Below are 13,186 nucleotides of genomic sequence, written 5' to 3'. Positions count from 1 at the left end.
TTGGTCCAGATACGTAGCAGGAAGTTGATCAGACAAACTCCTAATCAACTGAGTACCCTCAATCTACTTTCTGAAATTCTAAGGTAAACACAACAACTCACCTCCCATAGAGCTGGGCATGGACTCCAGATCCTTGCTAAAAAGAGGTGAAATTTGCTCTAAAGACACAGCAAAACATGTTCTTTTCTGGGACAACACAATTTTACTTGACTGGACCCTATAAGATCTTGTGTCAAAGATGATTGGCACAGAAAGATAAGGTAGGACATGCTTCTGAATCAGAAGGATGTACTTACTCTCCATATGAGCTATGGAAATAGCACTCTTTCTTTTGAGTCTTCTCATTTGGGACTCTTTGCCAGAACTTTCTAGTCCTTGACATTCTAGCAAGGGTCCATGGAGGGAAGGGATTTTTTTCTCTCCTTTTCCCCATCCTCAACAGGCAAGAGTAATCTATAACTACAAGTACATGGGAGGAAGAACGTGCACTTGCCTAAGTGAGCCTGAATCTTGTTCTCTCTTTCTGTTTCCTTCCCTGAGCATAGGTCAATGCCCATTGTTTCTGGAAAGATGACATTTCCAGCCTTGAAAAGAAAAGTTCAGAAGTCCCTGTCGGGTGCCAACTACTCAACAGAAGGTGTCTGAAGAAGAGGAAAACAAGAGAAAGAAAGAGGAAAAGGAGGGGGGAGGAGAATGACAAGAGGTAAAAGAGAGAGAGAAAGAAGGGGAAGGGGAGGAGAGCTAGGTTAAGAGGAGGATCACTCCTATGAAAACCATACCTAAGTTTTATTTCAGAGATTTTACCAGAATTACTCAAAGGTAAAAGCAAAAAGCCCAGAAAGAGAGACAGAAATCCTAATTGCATTCTTTATGGTCCATTTCCCTAGGAATAATCCTGGTTCCTGTGAACCCACAATTATATTCCCTTATGGGAACATGTTACCTGGGCACCTGGATCATGAAAAAAGCAATGAAAAAGGACATAAGGTAGTGTCATCACAACACTGTCAATGTATGTATTACATATAAATGAACTTGCAGCTCTAAGCCTAGAAAGTACTACACGCGTCTAGCTGTGAAAAGAACAGTGACTAATCTAAGATACCATCTGTTGCCAAACTAATATAAGTCAAGTCAATAAACATTCATTATGCTAAAGTGCCAGGGACATAAAGAAAGAAAAAAATGGTCCCTGTCCTTAAGGAGATTACACTCTAATGGAACATAAGCAGGTTACCATACCTTCTCCAGTAGATAGATGGATGGATGCCATGGGAGACCATAAACTAAGTAGCAAGTTAAGTCCTGATCCTAGAGCTGAATCAGTTTAACAGTCAGGCATTCCATAGGAAACCTTTACAGACTGTCCTATTTGTTAATTCTTTAAATATTAGGTATTTATCTGCTTACATATTGTAACTGTCAGAACATGAGCTCCCTGTGGACAAAATGATGGCGTTAGATTATAGGGCCTCTGAAGCCCCTTCCAGCTCTAAATCTGTTATCTCACTGTCTTTATATCTCTGGTGCTTACCTTGCAGTAGAATGCACTGAAATGCTTGTTAAATTGAAAGTTACTAAGTGATCTCCAGTGCTGAGCTCCTTCTTCTCCTCACACTAGGGACTCAGTCTCTGTCTCCTTCCCTATCATTAACCCTCTTGCCTCTTGACTCTGGTGAAAAAATTCCTAGTTCTGGGTGGACCATTTATAACAAATACGTAATGTTTAAGGAATAAGCATCAAGTTACTAAGTTATTTTTTTCCAGAAAAATGAAGGTATCAATCCTCTACATCCAAAGACTATCCTTGTTAAACCATATCTTTCTACTAAAGTTATACTTTGCACAGTGGAAGCAAGATGGTACAGTGGCTGAGGTGATGGCTATGGATTCAGGAAGACTTGAGTTTAGGTGCTGCTTCAGGCTCTTACTAGTTGTGTGATCCTGAACAAGTGACTTAACCTCCCTACCCCTCACTATCCTTATCTGTAAAATGGGGCAGTTATATTCAGTGGTCCCTGTGGCCTGTTTCAGCTCTAAATGTATGATCCTATTAAACAGTTAAGAAAAAGACAGGAAGACATAAACATGTAACTGACTCAAATGAACTTGATTAGGAAAAAGTCTCCCTCGATAAGTTCATTAAACATCTGTCTTTTAAGAAAGAGGTCATAGAACCAGAAAGGACCTTAGAGATAACTTGGGCAAATCTTCCTCATTTGATAGTCAGAGAAATAAGGATCTATGAGGTTGAAGTGGGTTTCAAAAAGTCTCCCAGTTAGTGGTAAAGATGGAAATAGAAATCAGTGCAATTTCCTGAGTTGACCGGTATTCTTGCCACTAGATCATATTGACCATTTTCTTTTCGAAGCAAATCTAAAATGGGTAGATAATATGGAATTTAGAGAAAATGAAGCTAAGAAGACTTTCTTTTATCTATTTCTGAACTTTATCACAATTTCAGAGAAACTTTAGTCTACAAATTGTAGGTGGGATTTGTTAGGGCATGAGGAGGGATAAAAAGGGTGCACATGTATTGAAAGGGGCACTCTTGCCCAAGAAGCTATCTACAAAGAAACTTTATCAAAAGGAATAAGAGTTCAGTGCAAAAATGGGACAGAACCAAACCAAACATGTCCCTATGTGGCATTTGCTGGCACTTTACAGGATTAGGTTTATGATGATGCTAACATGAATAATGATAATGATAAGAGAATCAAAATCTTGGAATTAGAAGGGACCACCAAAGGCATCTAATTCAAGAATCTTCTCTATAACATACCTGAGAAACATCTTCCAGCCTTTTATTGAAGGCCTCTAGTTAGGAGGAACCCACTCCCTCTGGAGGCACCCCCTATCACTTAGGGGCAGCTTAGCAAGTTCTTAGCAAGCTTTTTCTTACTTCAAGCTGATATTTACCATTTTGCATTTCTACCCATTCTCCTAATCCAGCCCTCAGCGTCCAAGTAAGAGCTTTTTACTCATAACAAATCTTCAGTAACAACATCTGACACATAAGTTTGGGCTGTTTTTTCTTTTTCTCAAACTGATCTGTGATATTGCTGATATGGGAAATGTCCAGTGAGAAAATTCTCCTTCCAAATGCATATTGGTACCTGTTTTGCAACTGTCTGGGACTCTAGGATAATTTAGGTAATTTAATAAATTAATTAGATAAATCAGATAATTTACCTGGAGTTATAAACCAATATAGGGAGGAGGTAGGATTTGAACCCAGGTCTTCCTGACTGCAAGGCCAACATGCTATCCCTTATGCCATACTACTTCTCGTAGCTCTTTATGTTTTATAAACTATTTTCATACTATGTAATTTACAAAGCCAAGGCGAACGAAGTTTTTTAATTCCTCCTATATACCTATCTCACAGTCAGGGTAAACTGTTGCCAGGTGGTAGTTGCTGTTTTGAAGGGTGCCCAAATAACTAGGCTTCCCAAAAAATTGATTAACTGAAAATAACACTTTTCCCCAATTACATGTGCTTCTTAAAGTTTAAAAAAATGTGAGTGTGTACTAGAATTAAAAAACCCAAACATGAAAGAACACTATAATTAAATAGAATGCACCACATAAAGCAAGATTTGAAGAAGTACAAAACTCTAGGTAAAATAGAAATTTCATTTACTAGCGTTTAAACAGAAAGATGGAAGGAAGGAAGGAAGGAAGGAAGGAAGGAAGGAAGGAAGGAAGGAAGGAAGGAAGGAAGGAAGGAAGGAAGGATTCAATAAACATCTACTGTGTACCAGGGAGCATAGTAAAAGCTTTACAATAATATCTCATTTGATCCATACAAAGACCTTGGAAAATAGGTGCTTAATTATTATTCCCATTTTACAGATGAGAAAACTGAAACAAACAGAGGTTAAGTGACTTGCTCAGGGTCACATAGCTGGTAAGTGTCTCAATTTGGATTTGAACTCAGATCTTCCTGACTACAGGCCTGGTACTCTATCCATTCAACCACCTAGCTGACCTTCTTAAGCTTAACAAAATAAGTCTACATTAATTCTGATTCCTCCCCAGATTTGAGTAGATCTAACTTCCCCACAAATCTATTGCCTCAAAATCAAAGTCTTTACTAGATGTATACAGTTTATACTTTTCAACTTTTTGGAGCTTCCGAGTATCTAGACATCAAAAACACTTGTAGATTTTCTTCTGCTCCGTAGTCTTTAACGCCTCCAGGAGGGAAGGACTTGGCCTCCACTTACAAATTAGTAGAAAAATGAGCTTTCCTCTCTTCACTCCCTTCCCCACTTTTTCTCCTATTCTTGTTGCCAAGAAGAAAGGGAGAAATGATGTCATGTGTTCTTCAATACCGAACATCCTGGTATTGTCTTTTTCCCATACAGAAAGGAATGTTGCCCTCTCTTCCTCTGAGTAACTTAGTCTAAGCTTTCTCCACATCTTTTCCTGATCAATAATTTGAATATGCATAATTCTATTTATTATTAATTAGACATTAAGGGCTACAGCTCCCGTGTGATATTTTTGAGTTGTTCTCCAATAAAGAATATTTTCTTTTAAAGGAATCATGTCCTTTTCCATGGAATGCGATAACAATTAAAACTCATTTAAGCACAGTCATCTGTGTAGCATATCATTCCCCTCATCTGTTTCATAATGTCACCATGCATGTCTGTGCCTATCAGAAGTTACAAAGTTTCTGGTAAATTGGTACTCCTCCTCAGTTCCTGTTGGGCCATGTTCTCCCCTTGCCCTACCATATAGCACATATACTGCGTATAGCACAGACGTATACTCACATCCCACCCTACTGTGGACCCAGCCATGGAAAAATTCTGCTTACGTTTTTCCTCTAGTGGAGAGTGTAAACTAGTCTCTGATCAAATGATTCCCCTCTGCTCTGTTCCCTCCCCACCCATCATCACACTTACGTGATTTAGTCACAAAAAGTAAAGGGTAGAAAACACAGTGCCACATAATCAAATCATAAATGTTGACCTCGACTCTTGAATACTATGATGTTATAATGACTGGGGAAACTGTGTCCTCATCCTGACCCTTTACGCTCCAGGAGATAACCAATGGCCTCCCTTTTTCAAGACAGGGTTGTTAATTTACTTCTTGGAATATAAGGAAAGAAAACCCTTCCTTTCTATCTGATCAAGCAGTCTCATAACTCTTCTTGCAGAAAAAAATTACACAGACATCAGGAAAGTATGAGGCTAACACTCACTGCAAACTTGACTTGACAGTTTTCCTCCCCGAGGTAACACAGGTCTCCTGAGACATTGGTCTCCAGCCACAGGTGTTCTCCATTCACAGCATTCTCCTGGAGAGAAAAGACCAGTTTTAGTTTGGTTTTCCCTTTCAGGGGTTGAGGGGAGATGCAGGCATGAGAACTAAGAGTAAAAAATGCAAATCTAACAGCTATTTTAAAAGGAAAAAAGTTAATGAATGAAAATTCATTCTTCCAAAATTCTGGAAAGGGGGAGGGAGAAATACAAATCTGCTGGGTTGGAGGGCTGTATTTGATTTGGGACAGAGATAGCCCCAGGCTTTAGGAACAGTGGTATTTTTAGCCACGTGTGCTAAGGATTAATGGATTCTGTCATTAACACACTCATGTGGGCCTCAGTAATTCGGAATCTGTCACAATTCAAAAGGTGAAGGGATTCATTTGCCTTTGCCCAGCAAATTCTTGTTGATACTGCATAATGTAAAATATCTTACAGGAATGATGTTTTTACTACTTAAAGAGAAAGAGACTTTTCAAGCACTTAGATAACATCTATATTTTAAGATATATAATTGGTTATTCACCAAGCTTTCTTACCTGTCCATTAAAGCAAGCCCCCTAAGACAAAGGTTCTTACCTTGAGATGCTAGAACCCTCTTTACATATTATTTTGACAACTGTATTTCAATATCAATGGTTTCTTTTATAATCCTACATAATTTGTTTTATGCATTTAAAAACATTATTCTGAGAAGCATCCTATAGGCTTCACCAGACTGACACCAAAAAAGAACCCTTGCCCTAAGGAGAAAGATAACATTTACTTGACAAAGCTATTTTGAACCACTAGATTAACCAAATGGTGTTTAATTTAAAATAGAAACAACCCTATATTTCCTTAGAAATGATCTGCAGTTACTAAGTTAAATGGATATTTCTTTAATTCATCCTAAATCGTGAGCTTTCACTGTAACATCAACTTGGATCTGCTCCAACCTGAAGGGAAGGGTAGCTATCAGAACTGTGAGGTTCTACTGCCTAGAACGTACATGAAGGGCCTTTGAAGTGCCACCTGGGCTGTTTTAAAGTGTTGGAGTTCTGCTGAAGTAAATTCCTTCTTACATTTTGCTAAATGGAAACTTGGGACCATGAAAAAGTTGGTCACAGCTATTGAACATCAACAATTTATATGCTCCCACTCAAAAGCTGAATCAGGCCTGCTGCCTGAAAAAAAAAAATAAGCTTCTAAGACAAAAAAAAATTCTATAAAATATACTGTAAAATTATGAGAATTCTATAAACCATGCAGGAAAATCAGTTTCAGTTCTTCATGATGACATGGCATAGGATCATGGATTCAAAGCCCAAAAGAACCTGAGATGTTAAATAGTCTAAACCTTTCTTTTTCAAAAACTGAGGAACAGAAAGTTTGTCTAAGATCTCAGGATACCAAGTCACAAGTCAGAATTTGAACTCAAATCCACATCCTCCAGATTCAACATTGTTTCTCATGCTGCTCACCATACAACTGCTATTGTGTCCCACTCCTTGTGACCTCATTTGGGGTTTTGTGGCAAGGATACTGCAGTGGTTTGCCATTTCCTTTTCTAGTTCATTTTACATATGAGGAAACTAAGGCAAACAGGGTTAAGTGACTTATCCAGCGTCACACAGTTAGGAAGTGTCTGAGTCTGGATTTGAACTTATGAAGAGGAATCTTCTATACACTGTACCACCTAGCTGCTCCCAGAATGGCTATTACTCTTTTCCTTTCACATGATTATAACATAGGCTTGAATGTGTATTGTATAGGTTTGAATGAAATCATACAGTCAACTTTATCTGAGCCACCTAAAATCTAACCCACGCATAAAATGTACATGCAATAACACTACAGCTTTCCTAGTAGAACCCATTCTCATTTAGGTTCCAGAAGTTTAGTCAAGGGTGAAACATTTTCTCACCTTAAAGAAGTGAAAATGTAACTTAAATTCATATTTGTAAAAACATATCTTTATTTTTTTAAAGCAAACTTATTTTCTAGGTTTAAGTAGAAAACTAGAGTCTTACTGTAGGGACATTAGCCTTACTCTCCTGTAATTATCAAGCTGTCAAAATCTTATTCCTTTGGATTGTGGAAGCAACGTGCAGGAAGGAAGACAGTCTCTAGAGTTTGTATACCTGGGTTCATCCCCTCTGATGATAACTATGTGGTGGTGGACAAGTCACTTCATTTGCCTGAGCCTCAGTTTTCTCATCTATAAAATGAGGAGACTGAACTTCAGCTAGGGGCAGTTGGGTGGTGAAATGGATAGTGTCAGGCCTAAAGTCAGAAATGCTTATCTTCCTGAGTTCAAATGTGACCTCAGACACTAAACAGCTGTGTGACTCTGGGCAAGTCACTTAACCCCATTTGCCTCAGTTTCCCCATCTTTAAAATGGGCTAGAAAAGGAAATGGCAAACCAGTGTCTCTGCCAAGAAAACACACAAATGGGGTCACAAAGAGACATGATTGAACATCAGAATGATATATTGATGCTTAATAAACATTTGTTGAAGAATTTCACAGAATTGTAAAATCTCAAAGTTTGAAAGGACCTCAAAGATCATCTAGTGAAACCTCAGACCCCCTTTAATAACTGCACAGCAGGGGCCATCATGCCTCTACTTGAACAGCCATGGTGATGAGGAGCTCATTTCTTCCTAGGGTGGCCCAGTCTGTATCTGCATAGCCCTGATTTCTGAGTTCTTCCTTGTATTGAACTGACATCTGATTTTCTACAATTTCCATTCTGTCAGCTCTGAAACCAGGCAGAACATGTCTAATCTTTCCTCTATCTGACAGCCCTTCAAACAATTAAAGACAACAATTATGTGTTTCCTCCAGGTTTCTCTTCTCTAGATGAAAAATCTCCTACTTCTTCCATCAATCCTCATACAATATGGTTTCAATTTCCTTCATCATCCCAGTCAGACTTCTCTGAATGAACTCATTTGTCTTTGTTCTTCTTAAAATATGATGCCTGGAATTGTACACAATGCTACAAATTGACCTGGAGTTAAATTTGTGGGTACTATATTCTATTGTGCATGTAATCTAAGGTTGCCTTAGCTTTGGGTGGCTGACACATGATACTGCTGGCTCATATTGAGCTTACAATACATTAAAACCCAGAAATATTTTTCTCATCAGCTGATATCCAACCATGACCCTCCAATCCTAGACTTAAAGTTTTTTTCTTGGACTCAAGAACAATTTACATTTAATCCTATTATACTGAGTGTTAGTAGAGATGTCATCTATATTCTAATCTTTTAAGATCTTTTTGTATCTAAATTCTGTCATCAATCCTTTAGCTACCCCTGTTTCACGTCACCTCCAAGTTTCATAAAAAGCCATATATGCCTTCAAGCAATTTGAATTTAGAAATCAAACTGGTTACGGCAAGTGACTTGCATTTGAAAGGACTTTAGATTATTCCTGCATTTAAAAGAAGTCTCGTCTCCTACAACTGGATGTATTTAGCCTCGAAAAGAGAAAGCTTAGCAGGGATATGTTTACTGTCTTCAAATAAGTGAAAGGTTGTCATATAGAAGTACAATGAGACTTTTTGCTGCTTGGTCATAAAGGAGAAAAGGAAGGAAGGAAGGAAGGAAGGAAGGAAGGAAGGAAGGAAGGAAGGAAGGAAGGAAGGAAGGAAGGAAGGAAGGAAGGAAGGAAGGAAGGAAGGAAAGAAGGAAGGAAGGAAGGAAGGAAGGAAGGAAGGGAGAAAAAAGAGATTTGAGTTCAAGCCTTAACAATAAAATTTGTCCCAAAATTGAAAAGTTCACCTTAAAGAATAATCAGTGCCCTGTCACTGGAGATCCTGAAGTACAGCAAACAGAAGCTGAATGACCACTTGTTACAGGTATTGTAGCCAAGACAAAGTATGCATTGAACTAGACAATCTCTAACATCCCTTCAGCTCTAGGATTCCAGGTTTCCTATTCATCTATGCTTCTAAGAGTCTCACCCAAAGTTGATTATACGGATGTTATCTAAGGCAGAGAGGAACCAATAAATATCCTAAGTCTAGATGCACATCCATTCCACATTTTCTGGATTTCTTCACTTCCCTTCAATAGCAAGACCAAGCTGGAGATGCCTTTACCCAGCAGCCCTCTCTTCTGATTGGTGGGTCTCTGGCCAGGGGACCAGGAATTCATCCTTCCAAATAAGCAGCATTTCAGGAGGCCCTCAGACCATGCTCACTTCCCTGTGGCTTCAATCTCCAGGCTTCTCTCACCTCCTGGTCAGCTGTCATGCCCCTGAATAGGTATTTATCACCACACCCTTTCCAGCTCCCCTTTACATACTATCTTCCCTCATTAGAATGTAAGCTCCTTGAGATAGGGATTGGGTTTGTTTGTTTGTATTTGTAAACCAAGAACTGAGCAGTGCTTGCCATTATAGTAAGCACTTAAAGGAAAATATATAATGCCTACTATGTGCCAAGCACCCTAAAAACCTTACAAATAATATCTCATTTGATCCTCATGACAACCCTGTGAGGTAGGTGCTATTAATATTCCCATTTTATAGTTGAGGAAACTGAGACAGAGGCAAAGTGATTTATCCAGGATCACATAGCTGGTAAGAATCTGAAGTCAGATTTGAACTTGGCTCTTCTTGACTTCAGGTCAATTGCTGTAGCACTGCACCACTTAGCTGCTTAAATGCATTATCTCTCAATTAAGTTTACAATGACACACCTGTTAACCAAGCACCATTCAGTGGAAAGGGCAGAGGAGGCAAAGAAAAAGAGCTGTCATCTTGGACATGATTACTCTATGACTGACTTACCATTAAAGTTCTAGGAAAAGAGCTAATAAGCTAGATGACTTGTCTGCACCAACACAAGAAGCACAGAATACATACAGAATAATTACTAAAAATGCTACCAAGTCATCTCTTCCGTCATCACCATCATTATCACTATCACCACTGCCACCACATTAGCATTTACAACATTATCTACAAAGATTCACAGGTACATTGTCAGAAGGATCCCTCTTATTGACCTTCCAAAATGAAGGCCAAGATCTGATTAACCAGTTGGAGGATGGAAAGACAGGTTGCATCCACCTCACACTGTGATAGCCAATCCAAGAAGCTGTCTCCAACACAACCCCACCTACCCTTATCCTCCAACAATCCACCAGCCTTTCTCTCCCTCTGCTGTATCAGATTCCTGGTTCCCTCCTTCTGAGCCTCTTAGGATGGTTGTAACCTCAGCTAATTGCTATCCACAGCAGCTGTCAAAGCGTCACCAGGATCTGATCATGTCATTTCCCTACTCCATTAACTCTAGCAGATCCCTATTGCCTCCCGGATAAAATATAAGGTCCTCTGTTTAACTTTTAAAGCCCTTCACAACTTGTCCTCAGTCGACCTTCCCCCTATCAGCTACAGCCCTTCACTCTGTGATCCAGCAGAACTGGGCTTCTCTCTCTGTTCCTCAAACACAAAACTCCATCTCCCACCTATATACATTTATACTACCCATTCCCCATGGAATGGAGCCTAGAATAAACTCTCTCCTCACCTCCATCTCACAGAATCACTCTTCCTTCAAATAGCCCCCAACCACCACTGCAATGAGTCCCAACATTTTAACTTTAAAAGTGAATTCAGCATAGTGATGTGGTGGTGGTGATAACGGAAGATAGCATTATTAGTAATCTTTCTGGATATAATCTGTATTGGTGCAGACAGATCATCTAGCTTATGTCCTCTCCTAAAATTTAATAGATCCTCAATCATAGAGCAAACATGTTGAAGATAATTTCTGTTTTCCCTTGCCCTCCCCTACCTTCCCACTGAACGGTACTTGGCTGACAGAAGTATCATTGCCTCCTTACCTCTTTTCTTTATCTCCACTAGTTAAATCAAACAACTGATGATTTATCAAAAAAAGAAGAACATTTAAAAGATCTAGGTCAGCTCATTGGGACTTGTCCTGATCCAATCCTTCTGAAGTTTTTCCTTGTCTCCCCAACTGCAAATTCCCTAACTAACTGTGCTGTTGTTCAGTTGTTTCAGTTATGTCCGACTCTTCATGACCCCTTTTTTTTGGCAGAGATACTGGAGTAGTTGCCATGTCCTTCTCCAGCTCATTTGACAGATGAGGAAACTGAGTCAAACTGAGTTAAGTGATTTGCCCACGGTCACACAGCTACCAAGTCTCTGGGGTTGGATTTGAACTCAGGTCTTCCTGACACCAGGTCTGGTACTCTATCCACTGTATTGCCTAATTGCCCATACTTCCTGCCTAATTACCTTCTATTTAATTACTTTGTATTCATTGGTATTTCATCACTTTTTATTTATTCTGTATATGTTTATATTTGTATTTACTGTTTTGCCATGAGAATATAAATTTCTTGGGAGTAGAAATTGTTTCATTTTTTGTATTTACATCTTGCACACCTAGCACAGTGCCTGGCATATGCTTATTCATTGGTTAAGGACAGCTATGTGGGGCAAGAGTACCGGGCCTGGAGTCAGGAAGATCTGAGTTCAAATCCAATCTCAGACACTCCCTAGCTGTGTGACCCTGGGCAATTCACTTAACTCTCTTTGCCTCAGTTTCCTCATCTGTAAAATGCTCTGGAGAAAGAAATGGCAAACCACTTCAGTATTTTTTCCAAGAAAACCTCAAATAGGGTCATGAAGAGTCAGACATGACTGAAATGACTAAACAACAAAAATTCATTGGTTGACTCCCTGGGAAATTGTAACCTCAGTCCTCCTCCTGAACTTGCCCTGAAGATCAACTCATGGCTGTGAGAGGTGCCCCCTGAAGGTTGGATTCTTGACTTGGGTAACTGTGACTGATAAAGAAAAATTGTACCTTTTTTTGCTTTGGGCGGGACAGAGTGAAGCATCTAGAATGAGCAAGTGTGGTGTATCATGATCTGTATCATAGATGACATGACTTTATACACTCCCCCATCTTCCAACCTCTTTTCACCTGTGCGGGCACCACTGTCCTTCCAATCACCCAAGTTTTCTCAACTTCAGTATCATCTTTAACCCCTCACTTCTCCCACCTATGTAACTAATGAGTTGCCAAATTTTATCTACTTTTCCTCAGTTTCTTTCTTATTTGATTCCTTCTATCTACTCACCCAAATACTACCCTAGTTCAAACCCTCATCACCTCTCACCTTCAACTTCACTGTTGTCCCACCTATGTAACTAATGAGTTGCCAAATTTTATCTACTTTTCCTCAGTTTCTTTCTTATTTGATTCCTTCTATCTACTCACCCAAATACTACCCTAGTTCAAACCCTCATCACCTCTCACCTTCAACTTCACTGTTGCCAAAACTCCTAAATGGTCTCCCTGCCTCAAGTCCTTCCCCTCTCCAATTCACCTTCTTACATTGCTGTCAGTGTCATTTGGCAAAGTGAGCAGATCTGACCATATCACTCCATTATTCAGTAAATACCACTGGCTCCTTACTAAACAGAGGATCAAGTATTATTTCACCTCTGTCTCAGCCCTTTAAAACTTCTATTTGTGGTAAGTTATGTAATCTGCATCAATGATGTCAAACTCAAATAGAAACAGGAATTACTAAACTTTTTAGAAGGATCCCTGATGGCTGCATATCAACCACACGTTAACATTATCTACATTTTATTGTATTTCATTTATTTCATTAAATATTTTTCAATTACATTTAATCCGATTAGACCATCACTAGGGGGTGTTGTAGTCACAGTGCATTTGTCACCTCTATTCTACATAATTATTAGTACAGAAATACGTGCAAATACTTTACATGTACGTGCATACATACTGGGAGGAGACTCAAAAATGTTTTATTGATAGGGTTGTATAATCCAGGTAGCACAGATACCCCTGGTCTATAGGATAGATGTGGAAGAAAGACAAAGACAAATACAGAGAGGAAGA

General features: G+C 39.2%; 1 protein-coding gene across 1 annotated transcript in view; it reads right to left on the bottom strand.

The window, feature by feature from the left end:
- The window catches only part of DGKI (diacylglycerol kinase iota), a 552,077-nt gene that overhangs the window by 374,916 nt on the left and 163,975 nt on the right, over positions 1 to 13,186 (bottom strand). Inside the window, exon 3 of the mRNA XM_072652615.1 lies at positions 5,219 to 5,314. Coding sequence (XP_072508716.1) covers positions 5,219 to 5,314 — 96 coding nt within the window. The remainder of the gene's footprint in view (positions 1 to 5,218; positions 5,315 to 13,186) is intronic.

Source organism: Notamacropus eugenii, chromosome 3 (genome assembly GCF_028372415.1).
Source record: "Notamacropus eugenii isolate mMacEug1 chromosome 3, mMacEug1.pri_v2, whole genome shotgun sequence".
Taxonomy (NCBI): domain Eukaryota; kingdom Metazoa; phylum Chordata; class Mammalia; order Diprotodontia; family Macropodidae; genus Notamacropus; species Notamacropus eugenii.
The sequence above is the reverse complement of the archived record's forward strand: the minus strand, read 5'-3'. Positions and strand labels throughout refer to the sequence as shown.